The 15,680-nt window shown below is 40.7% G+C and overlaps 1 protein-coding gene across 1 annotated transcript in view; it reads right to left on the bottom strand.

Moving 5' to 3' along the window:
* Positions 1-15,680, bottom strand: part of MYO18B (myosin XVIIIB) — a 625,429-nt gene that overhangs the window by 591,992 nt on the left and 17,757 nt on the right. Inside the window, exons 8-10 of the mRNA XM_075825873.1 lie at positions 9,013-9,189; positions 7,692-7,890; positions 4,003-4,145 (exon numbers count right to left, since the gene is read on the bottom strand). Coding sequence (XP_075681988.1) covers positions 4,003-4,145; positions 7,692-7,890; positions 9,013-9,189 — 519 coding nt within the window. The remainder of the gene's footprint in view (positions 1-4,002; positions 4,146-7,691; positions 7,891-9,012; positions 9,190-15,680) is intronic.

The following is a 15,680-nucleotide window of genomic DNA, read 5'->3' as shown; positions in this document are numbered from 1 at the left end:
GCCATCTGTATGATGTGCCCGGCCAGCTTCTTATACCACACCGCATGGCGCTGTAGGGCTTCAGGACTTGATTTGACAAGTCCATCCCTCCCATGTACCTATTGTAGTCCAGGATGCAGTCTGGTTTGGGGGTGGCCTTTCCTTCATATATCCTAAATCTGTAGGTATACCCTGATGCACTCTCGCACAGCTTATACATCTTCACGCCATACCTTGCCCTCTTACCCGGCAGGTACTGGCGGAATTGAACCCTCCCTTTAAAATGTACCAGGGACTCATCAATAGAAATACACTTCTCGAGGGTGTATGCTTGGGAAAACCGGGCACTGAAACGGTCTAATAGGGGTCTCCGTTTATACAAACGGTCAAACTGGGGTCATCTCGGGGTGGGCACGGCTCATTATCAGTATAATGTAAGAAGCGAAGTATTGCCTCATTTATTTATTTTTTTAGGTTCCAGTTCAGTTCTGAAGTTGCTTTGAGGGGCCCATATATTAGAAACCCCTATTAAACACCCCATTTTAGAAACTAGACCCCTCAAAGTATTCACAACAGCATTTAGAAAGTTTATGAACCCTTTAGGTGTTTCACAGAAATTTAGAGCAAAGTAGAGGTGAAATTTACTTTTTTTTTTTTGTCAGAAAATCCTCTTTATACCATTTTTTTTATAACACAAAAGGATTTATCAGAAAAACGCAACTTAATACTTATTGCCCAGATTCTGCAGTTTAGAGAAATATCCCACATGTGGCCCTAGTGCGGTAATGGACTGAAGCACCGGCCTCCGAAGCAAAGGAGCACCTAGTGGATTTTGAGCCCTCTTTTTTATTAGGCACCATGTCCGGTTTGAAGAGGTCTTGTGGTGCCAAAACATTGGAAACCCCCCAAAAGTGACCCCAATTTGGAAACTAGACCCCTTGAGGAATGCATTGTAGTTTTCTTGGGGTGCATGCGACTTTTTGATCAGTTTTTATTCTATTTTTAGTTGGCGTGGTGACTAAAAAACAGCAATTCTACTATTGTTTTTTTATTCTATTTTTTTTACAGCGTTCACCGTGCGCTATAAATGACATATTCACTTTATTCTGCGGGGCGATACGATTACGGCGATACCAGATGTTTATAGTTTTTTTTTATGTCTTATGGCGTTTGCACAATAAAATACGTTTTGTAAACAATCATTCACTTTTTGTGTTACCTTATTCTAAGAGCCAGAACGTTTTTATTTTTCAATCAATAAAGCCGTGCGAGGACTTATTTTTTGCGTAACGAACTGTAGTTTCGATCAGTACCATTTTTCGGTACATGCGACTTTTTGATCTCTTTTTATTCCATTTTTTGGGAGGTGAAGTGACCAAACAATTGTTATTGTGGTACGGTTTATTATTTATTTTTTTTACGGCGTTCACCGCGCGGGATAAATAACGAAATAATTTTGTAGTTCAGGCCGTTACGGACGCGGCGATACCAATTATGTATAGTTTATTTGTTTGTTTATATATTTTTATTAATAATAAATGACTGATAAGGTAAAAAGGGGGATTTTTACTTTTAATACTTTTAAAACTTTTATTTTCTTATTTTTACACAACTTTTTTTAACTTTTTTTTACTTTATTACTTTGTCCCACTAGGGGACATGAGGGCAGGAGGCCCTGATCGCTAATCTAATACACTGCACTACATGCGTAGTGCAGTGTATTAGAACTGTCAGCTACTCACTGACAGCAAGCATAGTGGGTCCTGACGTTGTCAGGACTCACTAGGCTTCCGTCTATGGCATAGCCGGACGCCATTGTTTGGTGTCCGGTTGCCATAGTCACCATCGCCGGCCGCTATCGTGTAGCAGGCCGGCGATGGCGGATTAACCCCTAAGAAGCCGCGATCGCTATTGAACACGGCTTCTGAGGGGTTAATCGGCGGGGGAGCTCCGCGATCGGTCCCGGCACATTGAGCAGTGATAGTCTGCTGTCGGAAACAGCAGCTATCACAGCTCATGAACGCGCCCCGCGCGAACGGCGCCGTGTTTACTCCATGACATACTATTATGTCATGGAGCGCGAACGATGCACTTACCATGACATAATAGTATGTCCTGGAGCGTTAAGGGGTTAATGAAGCTGCCAGTTGAGGAGCTGTGAGGCGTCCATTTCTCAAACTAGAGACTCTAATGTACTTGTCTTGTTGCTCAGTTGTGCAGCGGGGCCTCCCACTTCTCTTTCTACTCTGGTTAGAGCCTGTTTGTGCTGTCCTCTGAAGGGAGTAGTACACACCGTTGTAGGAAATCTTCAGTTTCTTGGCAATTTCTCGCATGGAATAGCCTTCATTTCTAAGAACAAGAATAGACTGTCGAGTTTCACATGAAAGCTCTCTTTTTCTAGCCATTGTGAGAGTTTAATCGAACCCACAAATGTAATGCTCCAGATTCTCAACTAGCTCAAAGGAAGGTCAGTTTTATATCTCCTCTAAACAGCAAAACTGTTTACAGCGGTGCTAACATAATTGCACAAGGGTTTTCAAGTATTTTCTAATCATCCATTAGCCTTCTAACACAGTTAGCAAACACAATGTACCATTAGAACACTGGAGTGATGGTTGCTGGAAATGGGTCTCTATACACCTATGTAGATATTGCATTAAAAAGCAGACGTTTGCAGCTAGAATAGTCATTTAGCACATTAACAATGTATAGAGTGTATTTCTGATTACTTTAATATGTTATTGAAAAAAAACTGTGCTTTTCTTGCAAAAATAAGGAAATTTCTAAGTGACCCTAAACTTTTGAACCGTAGTGTATATCAGTGAGCGCTGGCCCGCATCTCCTCCTCAGGAGACGCCAGTGCTCACTTCCGCTTCACTCTGCTGTGTACCGTAGAGTGCGTGCGCACGCCCGTGCTCGGTCTTAAAGGGCCAGCGCACGCACCTGAATCTTCTACCAAATTAGCCCATGATCCTGGACTATAAGAAGGGCCCTGCCCCTTCCTGCCTTGCCTGAGTGTTGTTGTCGTTTACCTATGTTAATCTCTGCAAATGGTCCCTTAAGTGTTTTCCAGTTCCCAGTGTTCCCGTTCCTGCTACCTGTATCCTGTATCCGTGCTATACTGGTCCAAGTGCCGTTTAGAGTTGGAGTCATGTTGTGATGAGTACTACCCCTGCCTTTTTACACCACGCCTGGTGTCTGCCTGCTGCCAAGGTCCCATCTGCGCCTATCTTGCTACTGTCTGAAGTTACCACAGGTACACCTATTCGAACTATAGACTTCGACTTGTATCCTGTTGCCCAGCTGCCATATCGTCAAGGCGGTATGGCCTAGTGGGTCCACGCACCCTACGTGACAGACAAGCTCTTTAATAAACTAACATAGTAATCCATTTTCCCTTAGCACAGTATACATACTATTCAGTAGTTTTTCTGAGGTCTCCAGATCACAACAAGCAGGCCTTATAACATTTCTCATAAAAATGTAAATAAATAATTGCTTTCTGCACTGTTGAACAGACAATCCATATTATACAATATATATTGTAGGATATGTGTTGAACATAAAGTATAGTATATTATGGTGAGTCCTCAATAAATAGTGAGCTTTGCAAGCACCTGCCTGACTTTTAACAATGGACAGGTCACAAAGGACATTGGAAACGTTATCGGTCATGCTTCATAATGTTTTGCATTTGCTTATCATTATATATATTGATAATAATGTTTTAATTATATCAATACAGCTGCATATATACTCCAGCCTGGATGTACAGCTTATATAGTGCAGTTTTGTAACAAAAGTTATAAAGCATTAGGTAAGAGTCTTCCATACTGCACTCTCTGGCAACTTCAGTGTAAATAGTTGGAGTGTTCTGTATGATCAAGATCAGATAATAGTGTTCAATGACTCATAAGGTGTTAAAAAAAAACGATGTATACAATGTATTGGGCCTTCTTGGCTTTAGTCCTACCAACATCCTTTAGTATTTTTGCAATCTTTACATTTCAATATTGTCATTACCTGTAAGTGGCCTGCAGTGACACGTCCAGCAGAATTGAAGTCTAGAGACATGACCATGGAGAAGCGTGTGGAGTTATCACATTCACTAGTCGACACTCCACCAAAGGATTTTAGAATGGTGAACATTGCATGAATCTTCTCCACTGAAAAACATAAGAGTTATAGGTTATCTAACATTTTTGTGTTATGTCTTAGGAGGAAGACATTTTACTGTATGCCTCACTGAAGTTTAAAAGCTTGTTGATGTCACAAAGAAATATGGCCTGATGATTTTAACCACTGTACACTTTATTAAACTACTGTTATTGACCACTAGGCAGTACTGCACAATAGTCATGCATCAGGTTCTGTATCAGATTTCTTATTATGGTTAGTATCTACCAAAAGAGGTCTGAGGAAGGACAAACGCTGAATAGGCGACATGGTCATGGGCGCGCAAGAGTTATTGAAGTGCACAAAGTAGCTACTGTAGCACAAATTGCTGAAAATTTTATTGCTGGCTATGGCTGTGTTCACATCAGCGTTGTCTTTCCGTTGAGGGGTTCAGTCGGAGGTTTCCATTCGGGGAACCCCTCTACGAAAAGTCAAACGGAAACCTTAGCTTCCGTTTGTATCCCCATTGATCTCAATGGTGACAGAAACTTTGCTAATGGTTTCCGTTTGTCACCGTTGTGACAGGGTTCCATTGTTTTTGACAGAATCAATAGCGCAGTCGACTACGCTATTGATTCTGTCAAAAACAACTAAATCCTGTCGCAACGGTGACAAACGGAAACTATTAACAAAGTTTCCGTCACCATTGAGATCAATGGGGATGCAAACGGAAACTAAGGCTCATAGTGCATCGCATCATTCTGCGTTTTGGGCTGCGAAGCTGCAGACTGGTCAGAGTGCCCATGTTGACTCATGACTCCTGGGCACGTGAGCATCAAAACTGGACCATGGAGCAATGGTAGGGAATAATAAGCTACACTGATAGCACAGATAGCAACCTCCATCTGATAGTGTCTACTATATTGAAACTAGTGTCTTCACCTTGTTTCTTCAATGAAACATTCCACACTACTTGTAAAGAAGCATTGAGATACTGAGTGTGACATTACTGAGGTGTCCTCCAGATCACGGTTTAGCTTTAGGCAAGCAATAGGACCAGAAAAAAAAGAAAGAAATACGTTCATATATATAAAGCAATAATTGTTTTAGGCAGGGTTTAGGATATACACAGTTGAGTCAACTTATTATGACCACCTACTACTTTACACATCGGCAGCGCGTAACCCATGAAGGAAGTGATGTATCATGGGCTGGCTTGGTGGGTATATAAGGTGTGCGATAGGCTGTCTGAATACATATCACTCGTTGTTGCCATGGGCAAAAGGGTCAATTTATCAGAGTTGCAAATATGGATGATTATTGGCTTTCGGGCCAAGGCTGGCAGTATTTCTTAAACAGCGCAGTCTGTGAATGGTTTGCGTGCTGCTGCGGTGAAAGTGTATCGTGAGTGTAAAAATTGCACCATTGGGAATTACCAACGTGGAAACTGCGGTGCACCACGTGCCATTGATGTGAGTCATAAATATCGGCTACGAAGATGTGTGAGGGCCGAACGACACGCTACAGTTGAGCAGCACATGAAAATAAACCAGGGGGCTACCAGATGTGTGTCTAAAACAAAACTTCAGCGAACTCTACTGCATATGGGGCTTCGAAGCAGACGTATGGTTACTGCTCCTATGCTAACAAAGGAGCATCGGGAAAAACGGCTTCAATTTGCACGGCAGTATCAGAATTGGACCACCTATAATTGGCAAAGGGTTGCCTTCTCCGGTTAGTCATGTTTTCTGCTTCATCGAATGGAGAAACATCAGAGAACAAACACCCTGCAACCATTGCTAGAAGAACACAACCTGGTTGCGGCAGCGTTATAGTCTGGGGAATTTTTTAATGGCATTCTCTGGGCCCACTCCTCCATGTGGAAGGCGCTGTGAATAGATTTGAGTATGAATCCATCGTTGCAGATCATGTCCACCCATACATGTTGTTTGTCTTGCCTGCGGCAAATGGAATCTTCCAGCAAGACAATGTGACATGTCACACGGCTAGAAATGAGCGACAGTGGTTGGAAGAGCATGACCAAGACTTCCAAGTACTTCTCTGGCCCCCTAATTTGCCAGACTTGATCCCAATTGAGCATCTGTGGGACCACCTCGATCGTCTTGTTCGCTCTATGGATGCTCCCCCACGCACCCTCCAGCAAATATGGGATGCACTGCAGTCAGCATGGCTTCAAATACTGGAGACAACCTACCACCTTCTTATTGAGTCACTCCCAGCCCATCTAGCTGCTGTCCGTGCTGCACACGGCGGTTACTCTATATATTAGCTGGTTGTCATAATAATGTGACTCGACTGTGTAAATAATTGGATATGGGTACATATGATTGGGTACTATGGGATTAAGGGGCAGGTACAGACCTAAAGGTGCAAATAGAAGTTGTGAAGAGGGGCTAATAAATTATGGAGCTGCCGGTGTCCATTTAATATTTAATATACAGTGCACTATTAGTTTAGAACCCCATAGATCAATGGCCTACTCTAGCTCTCCCCATTCTTACCTCTCCTCAGCATCCTCTACCATGCCCCTCCTCTTTTTCTGCTTCAGTTTCTGGCGGGTGCTCCAGTTCCTGGGGCGCTCCACTGGGTCCTAGCGCACCTTTTGACCCTGCTATTCTTGAAGCACACCACAATTTTTTAATCACTATCTGACTCTGCTATAAAACTCCTACTGCTCTGGTGATAATTGCAAGAGAAATTTGGTTTCTAGCATATCTTGTATTCCTAGTCTCCCAGTTCTCCTGCTTGAAGCCTTTGTTATATTTCCGTGTACCAACCATATGCCTGTTTCTACCCATCCGTGATTGCGCCTGCCCTGACCTATTGCTACGTTCACCATGTTGATCCTTTGCCGCCTGCCCAGACCTTAAGCTACGTTTATTAGTCTGCCTCCTTCTACGTCAGCCGTCACCAAGGGAGACTACCCCAGGGGTAGCAATCTGGGGTTCCCCTGCAGCGAAGTCCAGATCCCTGTTCAGGGGTTAAAAGGTGAAGACTGGGGGTTCCCTTAGACTGCGCTCCCTGGAGTAGCCCCAAGTCAAAGCCTTTGGTGACAAGGAGGGTTCACACCGCCCCCTGCTGGCACTATTATAGCCCAAACCTTGGACTATCATTACGCCTATCCAGTCATCCATCTAAGCAAAGTGTTCCATGATAACCATCTCTATTTTTTGGCAATTCTAATACTAAAGTAGTAATAAGGAAGAAAAGTGGCAGGGCCGCATAATACAGACTGCCTGCTGACGGGTTGATATGGAAGCTGTCTGACCGGCCAGACACAGGGGAAATGTAGATGAATGGCCCGCCTTATAATACGTAGATGGCTCAAGTCCACCAGAGCGGGAGGTGCTCTAACAGAGCAGCTCTGCATTATGGTTCATAGAGGAAGGTCCAAAACAGGGGACCCCTATCCGTGATGAGCTTCTGCCCTAACAGGACAACCCCTTTAATGCAATTCCCCAATATATTAGTGTAGGCTCATCAATGGTGACTGTAATATAACAATACATATAACAAAACAAAAGACAAAATCCATTTATGCTGTACAGAAGAGCAGTATTTATTGGTGACCCTACCTGTTACTCTGTTGTCCACACTCCCTGCAGCGTCCACGAGGTATTCCAATGCCGTCTGGCAGCAAGTTGTTTTCCCTGCGCTACTTCTGCCCAAGGGCGCAATTGTTTGATCCTGGCGCTGGGTTAGCATGTTCCAATAGGCTTTCTGAGCCACAGAACAGATGTGAGGTGGCATGCTGTCTTTCTTTCCTTTGAACACCTTGTGGAAAGAGCAGGGGAACTTAGTGTGTCTGTCATAGACTATGCAGTAATCTGGCATTCTGCCTTGAATTATGCTTTGCAATCAGTTTAGTGATACAGAAATCTGAACTTTACATTAGTGCAGTAGCCAACTGTCACGACAGAAAGTATAAAAATAATTATATAGCTATTTATAAACTTTTCAAAGTGTAATCTGAGTGAAATGGGTTTTGGTTTTTTCGCGCTGACAAATTGTAATAGATTTACACTATAATCAAGTCAGAAACCAATACTAGAATAGTGAAATTGCCGATGTTGAATTGTACAAGCTGCTAAAAAGCAAATATGAATTTGCATTCAGATTTTATGGCAATAAGGTGAATTATGTATAAAATTGTAGAAATGTAGCTGTACAGTGCCACCTAGCGTACTCAGAGAAAATTGCATCTACAATTGGTAAATAGTTTCTTTCTAATTACAAAGATTCCAAGCTTTCTAATAGTCTTTCACAACACATTGTTATTGTGTAAACTGGAGCATACAGGTTTAATTCAACACTAAATGTAAAGTCAGAAATGTACAAAATGAGGCTCTGTGCCCATCCTGTTTTTGGCCTACGTTTAACGTATACATTGGGAAAAGCTCCAGACATACACGTTAAACATAGACTGTGACTGATGCCTAAGTAGTGGCATCCGTCACCATATATTTAATGGTATACGTTAAACGTATATGTCATGAGCTCTCAGGACACTGTTCATGATGTATATATTAAGCGGATACCATTATAGTCTATGGGTGACAGATATCACTGTTAGGCATCTGTTTAGTGCATACGTCGCCCATAGACTATAATGGTATCCATTTAAAGTATACATTACGTATACAATACATTTCGATGTACAGGCTAAATAATGGGGGAAAATGTAGTGTGCACAGAGCTTTAAATCTTATAAAAAATAGTGGCTACTATTATTTAGAACTATGTATGTAAATGTATCTGGAAGTCCTCAGATCTGGATGTATAAGAGATAAAGTAGTGATCATAGGGGCGGAAATTCATTTATTTTTCATAATCTAATTGATGTATTCTTTGTTCTTGGTAATGTTCAGAATATGAAAATCAATAAACTTCACGGACCTTTGTGGAAAAGCTTGTGACAGGTGCACTTGGTTTAAGTACTATCAGGTTTGGTCCGGCATTGGTGTGAATCAGCTGGGACTGGTAGCGCTGCCATAGAGTGTTGATTATGCTGGATTCATTCAGACTGATAAGCGTTGTCAGATCTTCTGTATAATCAAATTTGGAAGGATTTTTCTATGGAAAGATGATAAAAAATGCAAATATCTAAATGAATAAAATCATTTTCAAAATGTTAAGTTCTGAAGACTAAAGTTGGACTTTTGTTCTACTAAGACTGAAAAGTTCACTCAATATATAGTACCCCTAACTATGGTCATATAACACTCCAATAAATGTATAAAATACAGCCGGCATTAGATGTACATTAACAGGGTACATCCTCCTGGTGCAGATGGTGCTTTCACCGTTTTTATAGCGAGTGCTGCAAGTAGGAATAGTTTTCTTCTAAGCTGAGAAGTGTTCCCTTTTCCCCTCCTTCTCATGTGTAACTTGTAACCTGTATGTCGAGAAGGAGAGCTTTGTGGGGCACAGAGCATGAAGCAGGTATGGGCACTGTGGATGGTACCATTATTTACAGGCTGACAAAATTAAATGGGAGAGATAGATGGCACTATTATCTTGGCACAACGGTATATAAAAAGTACAGCTGGCATTTTCATTATATGGGCACTATGGGGACAATATGGATGGCACTCTGTGAAGTGCACTGTATAAGAATGTTATGTGCCAACTGCATAGCAGAACATTGTGATCACCATTTGGCAATATTGGGAGTCCCTAAACTGGCAAATTAATCTACCATCTTTACTCAATAGTTTAACAATATCTCTTGCCCTCACAGCTAAAGATACTAAGAAATTGTATTATTTCACTGGTGTGCTAATGTTTTTTTTTGTTGTTTTTTTTTACAATGAGTGGGGCACATTCCACAAAAGGTACCATCTTACCAAGCCTAGAAGCATCAAGCATCATTATGCAGTGTACTTTATCTAATTTTTTGTAGGTGTGACATTAGCGATTACAACCCCACATGCAATTTTATTTCATTTTATTACTGTATCATTTATAATCCAGAAAACATGTTCTAATTCATACAAAATCTAATAGTAACCACATCTTGCTGCACAGAAGAATATTCTGAACTCTGCAGTCCTAGATTTAGAATGACTTCCATTAAAACATGTTGAGTGCGAATAATATCATATATTTTATTATATATACAATATTTATGGCCTAATATAAAAAAAAATGATCTTGGTCAGTATGCTCAGAGCACAGGATACCCCGAATCTCAGTTTAAAGACTTGTAGAACTTTTAACAATATCTTCCTGGTGTGGTGCTAAAGCTAATGCTTTTGAGTCAATCAGATGTCTCCACACTTTTGCTCCTTCTCCCCTCTCACAGCATACAGTGTCACAGACACAGAGAAAGAGAAATGTCATCTGCCTCTCCCTTCAGCCTCTTTCTTTTATTTACTGTATTACTCTAAATTAAATTTTTGGGGTAAATTAGGTTTGTGAAAATTGATAGAAAGCCTGTAGGCCAGGACAGGGGGTCTACATGGTTCTGGAAAGTGAGGAAGATTACACTTTCCCCAACTAAAATGTTTTATGTATTCACGTGGACAACCGATTTATGTGGAAATAATTATAATGATAGGTATTCTTTAATACTCTGATAAAACATTTAGTTACAATAAAGTAGCAAATAAATGATACATTTTCTCTTGCCGTTAAATGTTCTGAAGTGCTATAAAGAACAAAAGCCGTAAGACATCCATGAATAATATATATATATTCAATCCAGTAAGTCCAGTAAATCAGAAACATACACGGTTTTAATTTTGAATTGTTAAAAATTTATAATGATTTGAGCATATGCTGCTGCATAATGCAACACAAAGACTTAATAAGACCTAATAGCAAAATCTAAGGGCGTAAACACAGGTAACTGCCATGGGCCTAGAAAAATAAGGGGCTTGTCAAATATAGCAATAAAACCACTAGTTTGTCTTTTTATTAATGTAGCCACTTAAAGAGGTTCTGTCACCACATTTTAAGTGGCTTATCTTGTACATGATGTGATCGGCGCTGTAATGTAGATTACAGCAGTGTTTTTTATTTAGAAAAGCGATAATTTTTGACGGAGTTATGACCTATTTTATCTTTATGCTAATGAGTTTCTTAATGGACAACTGGGCGTGTTTTACTATATGGCCAAGTGGGCGTTGTGGACAGAAGTGTATGACGCTGACCAATCAGTGACTAATCAGCGTCATACACTTCTCTCCATTCATTTATACTGTACATAGTGTTCTAGCTATATCACTATGTGCAGCCACATACACACACACATTAACATTACTCAAGTGTCCTGACAGTGAATATACATTACCTCCAGCCAGGACGGGATGTGTATTCAGAATCCTGACACTTCGCTAACGTTTCTGTGAGATTTACAGCAAGGCATTTAAAACGAGATTACGCTTGCCTTGCTGTAAAACTCACAGAAACATTAGCGAAGTGTCAGGATTCTGAATACACATCACGTCCTGGCTGGAGGTAATGTATATTCACTGTCAGGACACTGCAGTAATGTTATAGTGTGTTTATGTAGCTGCACATAGCGATATAGCTATATCGCTATGTACTGTTTAAATGAATGGGGAGAAGTGTATGACGCTGATTAATCACTGATTGGTCACTGATTGGTCAGCGTCATACGCTTCTCTCCACAACGCCCACTTGGTCAAAAAGTAAAACACGCCCAGTTGTCCATTAAGAAACTCATTAGCATAAAGCTAAAATAGGTCATAACTCCGTCAAAAATCATCGTTTTTCTAAATAAAAAACACTGCTGTAATCTACATTACAGCGCCGATCATATTATGTACAAGATAGGGCACTTATAATGTGGTGACAGAGCCTCTAAGAAAGAAGAAACCTGGGGTCCATAATATGGCGCGCAAAATGGAACTGTTTTGTGCACTGTATTGTGGCCTGCATAGTTCCATGTGAGATTCTTTAGCATGGACCCCTTGAAAAAAGGTCTTATAGGGCAGAACTCAGTCCAATAAATGGCATTTAATGAAACATGCTGCGCATAAAAATCTTTTGTACATTTTTATACAGTGATATGTATGGCCCAATTAAAATGCATTAACACTGTACTTTGGATACTTATGGATCCTAAATATGGTTGTGTTCATGAGGCCTCATATAGTCCATGCACCTTATTTATTTATTTATTTATTTTTTTCACTTTTTAAAGGGGGTTCTTCTTTTTTGAGAATAAGAGGTCTAAATAAAAAAAAAATGTATACAGTGAAGGAAATAAGTATTTGATCCCTTGCTGATTTTGTAAGTTTGCCCACTGTCAAAGTCATGAACAGTCTAGAATTTTTAGGCTAGGTTAATTTTACCAGTGAGAGATAGATTATATAAAAAAAAAAAAAAAGAAAATCACATAGTCAAAATGATATATATTTATTTGCATTGTGCACAGAGAAATAAGTATTTGATCCCCTACCAACCATTAAGAGTTCAGCCTCCTCCAGACCAGTTACACGCTCCAAATCAACTTGGTGCCTGCATTAAAGACAGCTGTCTTAAATGATCACCTGTATAAAAGACTCCTGTCCACAGACTCAATTAATCAGTCTGACTCTAACCTCTACAATATGGGCAAGACCAAAGAGCTTTCTAAGGATGTCAGGGACAAGATCATAGACCTGCACAAGGCTGGAATGGGCTACAAAACCATAAGTAAGACACTGGGTGAGAAGGAGACAACTGTTAGTGCAATAGTAAGAAAATGGAAGACATACAAAATGACTGTCAATCGACATCGATCTGGGGCTCCATGCAAAATCTCACCTCGTGGGGTATCTTTGATCCTGAGGAAGGTGAGAGCTCAGCCGAAAACTACACGGGGGGAACTTGTTAATGATCTCAAGGCAGCTGGGACCACAGTCACCAAGAAAACCATTGGTAACACATTACGCCGTAATGGATTAAAATCCTGCAGTGCCCGCAAGGTCCCCCTGCTCAAGAAGGCACATGTACAGGCCCGTCTGAAGTTTGCAAATGAACATCTGGATGATTTTCAGAGTGATTGGGAGATGGTGCTGTGGTCAGATGAGACTAAAATTTAGCTCTTTGGCATTAACTCAACTCGCCGTGTTTGGAGGAAGAGAAATGCTGCCTATGACCCAAAGAACACCGTCCCCACTGTCAAGCATGGAGGTGGAAACATTATGTTTTGGGGATGTTTCTCTGCTAAGGGCACAGGACTACTTCACCGCAACAATGGGAGAATGGATGGAGCCATGTACCGTCAAATCCTGAGTGACAACCTCCTTCCCTCCACCAGGACATTAAAAATGGCTCGTGGCTGGGTCTTCCAGCACGACAATGACCCGAAACATACAGCCAAGGCAACAAAGGAGTGGCTCAAAAAGAAGCACATTAAGGGCATGGAGTGGCCTAGCCAGTCTCCAGACCTTAATCCCATCGAAAACTTATGGAGGGAGCTGAAGATCCGAGTTGCCAAGCGACAGCCTCGAAATCTTTATGATTTACAGATGATCTGCAAAGAGGAGTGGGCCAAAATTCCATCTAACATGTGTGCAAACCTCATCATCAACTACAAAAAAACATCTGACTGCTGTGCTTGCCAACAAGGGTTTTGCCACCAAGTATTAAGTCTTGTTTGCCAAAGGGATTAAATACTTATTTCTCTGTGCACAATGCAAATAAATATATATAATTTTGACTATGTGATTTTCTGTTTTTTTTTAAATATAATCTATCTCTCACTGGTAAAATTAACCTAGCCTAAAAATTCTAGACTGTTCATGTTTTTGACAGTGGGCAAACTTACAAAATCAGCAAGGGATCAAATACTTATTTCCTTCACTGTAAATCCTGGAGAACCCCTTTAATATAAAATATAGAAAATGACTCTGTGATCCTGCATTTTACCTAAAATTAGAGCATTATATAGGGGAAGAAGGCCAAGTTGATACTAGTTTTGCCCCTGTCTATAGCCATTTTGTGATAATATCTGAAATTGTGTCAAAAGACTAATAAAACTAATAAGACTAATGAGACTCATAAAACTAATTTGGAAGTAAAAAAGAAGGGTAATATGTAGCATAACACATAGTTACATAGTTACATAGTTAGTACGGCTGAAAAAAGACACATGTCCATCAAGTTCAACCAAGGGAAGGGAAAAGGGAAGGAAAAATTTCTACACATAGGAGCTAATATTTTTTTGTTCTAGGAAATTATCTAACCCTTTTTTAAAGCCATCTACTGTCCCTGCTGTGACCAGCTCCTGCGGTAGGCTATTCCATAAATTCACAGTTCTCACTGTAAAGAAGCCTTGTCGCCTCTGCAGCTTGAACCTTTTTTTCTCCAGACGGAGGGAGTGCCCCCTTGTTTTTTGAGGGGGTTTTACAAGGAACAGGATTTCACCATATTTTTTGTATGTGCCATTAATATATTTATATAAGTTAATCATGTCCCCCCTTAGTCTTCTTTTTTCAAGGCTAAATAGGTTTAATTCTTTCAATCTTTCCTCATAACTTAAATTCTCCATGCCCCTTATTAGCTTCGTTGCTCTTCTTTGTATTTTTTCCAACTCCAGGGCATCCTTTCTATGAACTGGAGCCCAGAACTGAACTGCATATTCTAGATGAGGCCTCACTAATGCTTTGTAAAGTGGCATTATTACATCCCTGTCCCGCGAGTCCATGCCTCTTTTAATACACGACAATATCCTGCTGGCCTTTGAAGCAGCTGATTGACACTGCATGCTGTTATTGAGTTTATGATTTACAAGTACACCCAGATCCTTCTCAACAAGTGAATCCGCCAGTGTAGCGCCCCCTAGGACATATGATGCATGCAGGTTGTTGTTACCAAGATGCATAACTTTACATTTATCTACATTAAACTTCATTTGCCAAGTGGACGCCCAAACACTTAGTTTGTTTAAATCTGCCTGTAATTCATGAACATCTTCCATAGTCTGAACTATATTACATAGCTTGGTGTCATCTGCAAAAATAGAAATAGTGCTATTAATCCCTTCCTCTATATCATTAATAAATAAGTTGAATAATAGTGGTCCCAGCACTGAACCCTGGGGTACACCACTTATAACCGGGGACCATTCAGAGAAGGAATCATTGACCACAACCCTCTGGATACGGTCCTTGAGCCAATTCTCAATCCAATTACAAACTATATTTTCTAAACCTATAGTCCTTAATTTACCCATTAGGCGTCTATGGGGGACAGTGTCAAATGCCTTTGCAAAGTCTAAAAACACTAAATCCACAGCGGCCCCTCTGTCTAGACTTCTGCTCACCTCTTCATAAAAACAGATTAGGTTAGTTTGACAACTTCTGTCCTTAGTAAAACCGTGCTGGCTGTCACTTATAATGCTATTTATTGTCACATAATCCTGTATATAGTCCCTCAATAGCCCCTCAAACATTTTCCCCACGATGGATGTTAAGCTTACTGGTCTATAATTACCCGGGGAAGACCTAGAGCCCTTTTTGAAAATAGGCACCACATTTGCCCTGCGCCAGTCCCTTGGCACTATACCAGTCACTAGAGATTCTCTGAATATTATGAAAAGGGGGACAGAA

Source organism: Rhinoderma darwinii, chromosome 1 (genome assembly GCF_050947455.1).
Source record: "Rhinoderma darwinii isolate aRhiDar2 chromosome 1, aRhiDar2.hap1, whole genome shotgun sequence".
Taxonomy (NCBI): Eukaryota; Metazoa; Chordata; class Amphibia; order Anura; family Rhinodermatidae; genus Rhinoderma; species Rhinoderma darwinii.
Note: the sequence above shows the minus strand (reverse complement) of the source record. Positions and strands in the feature narration are given on the sequence as shown.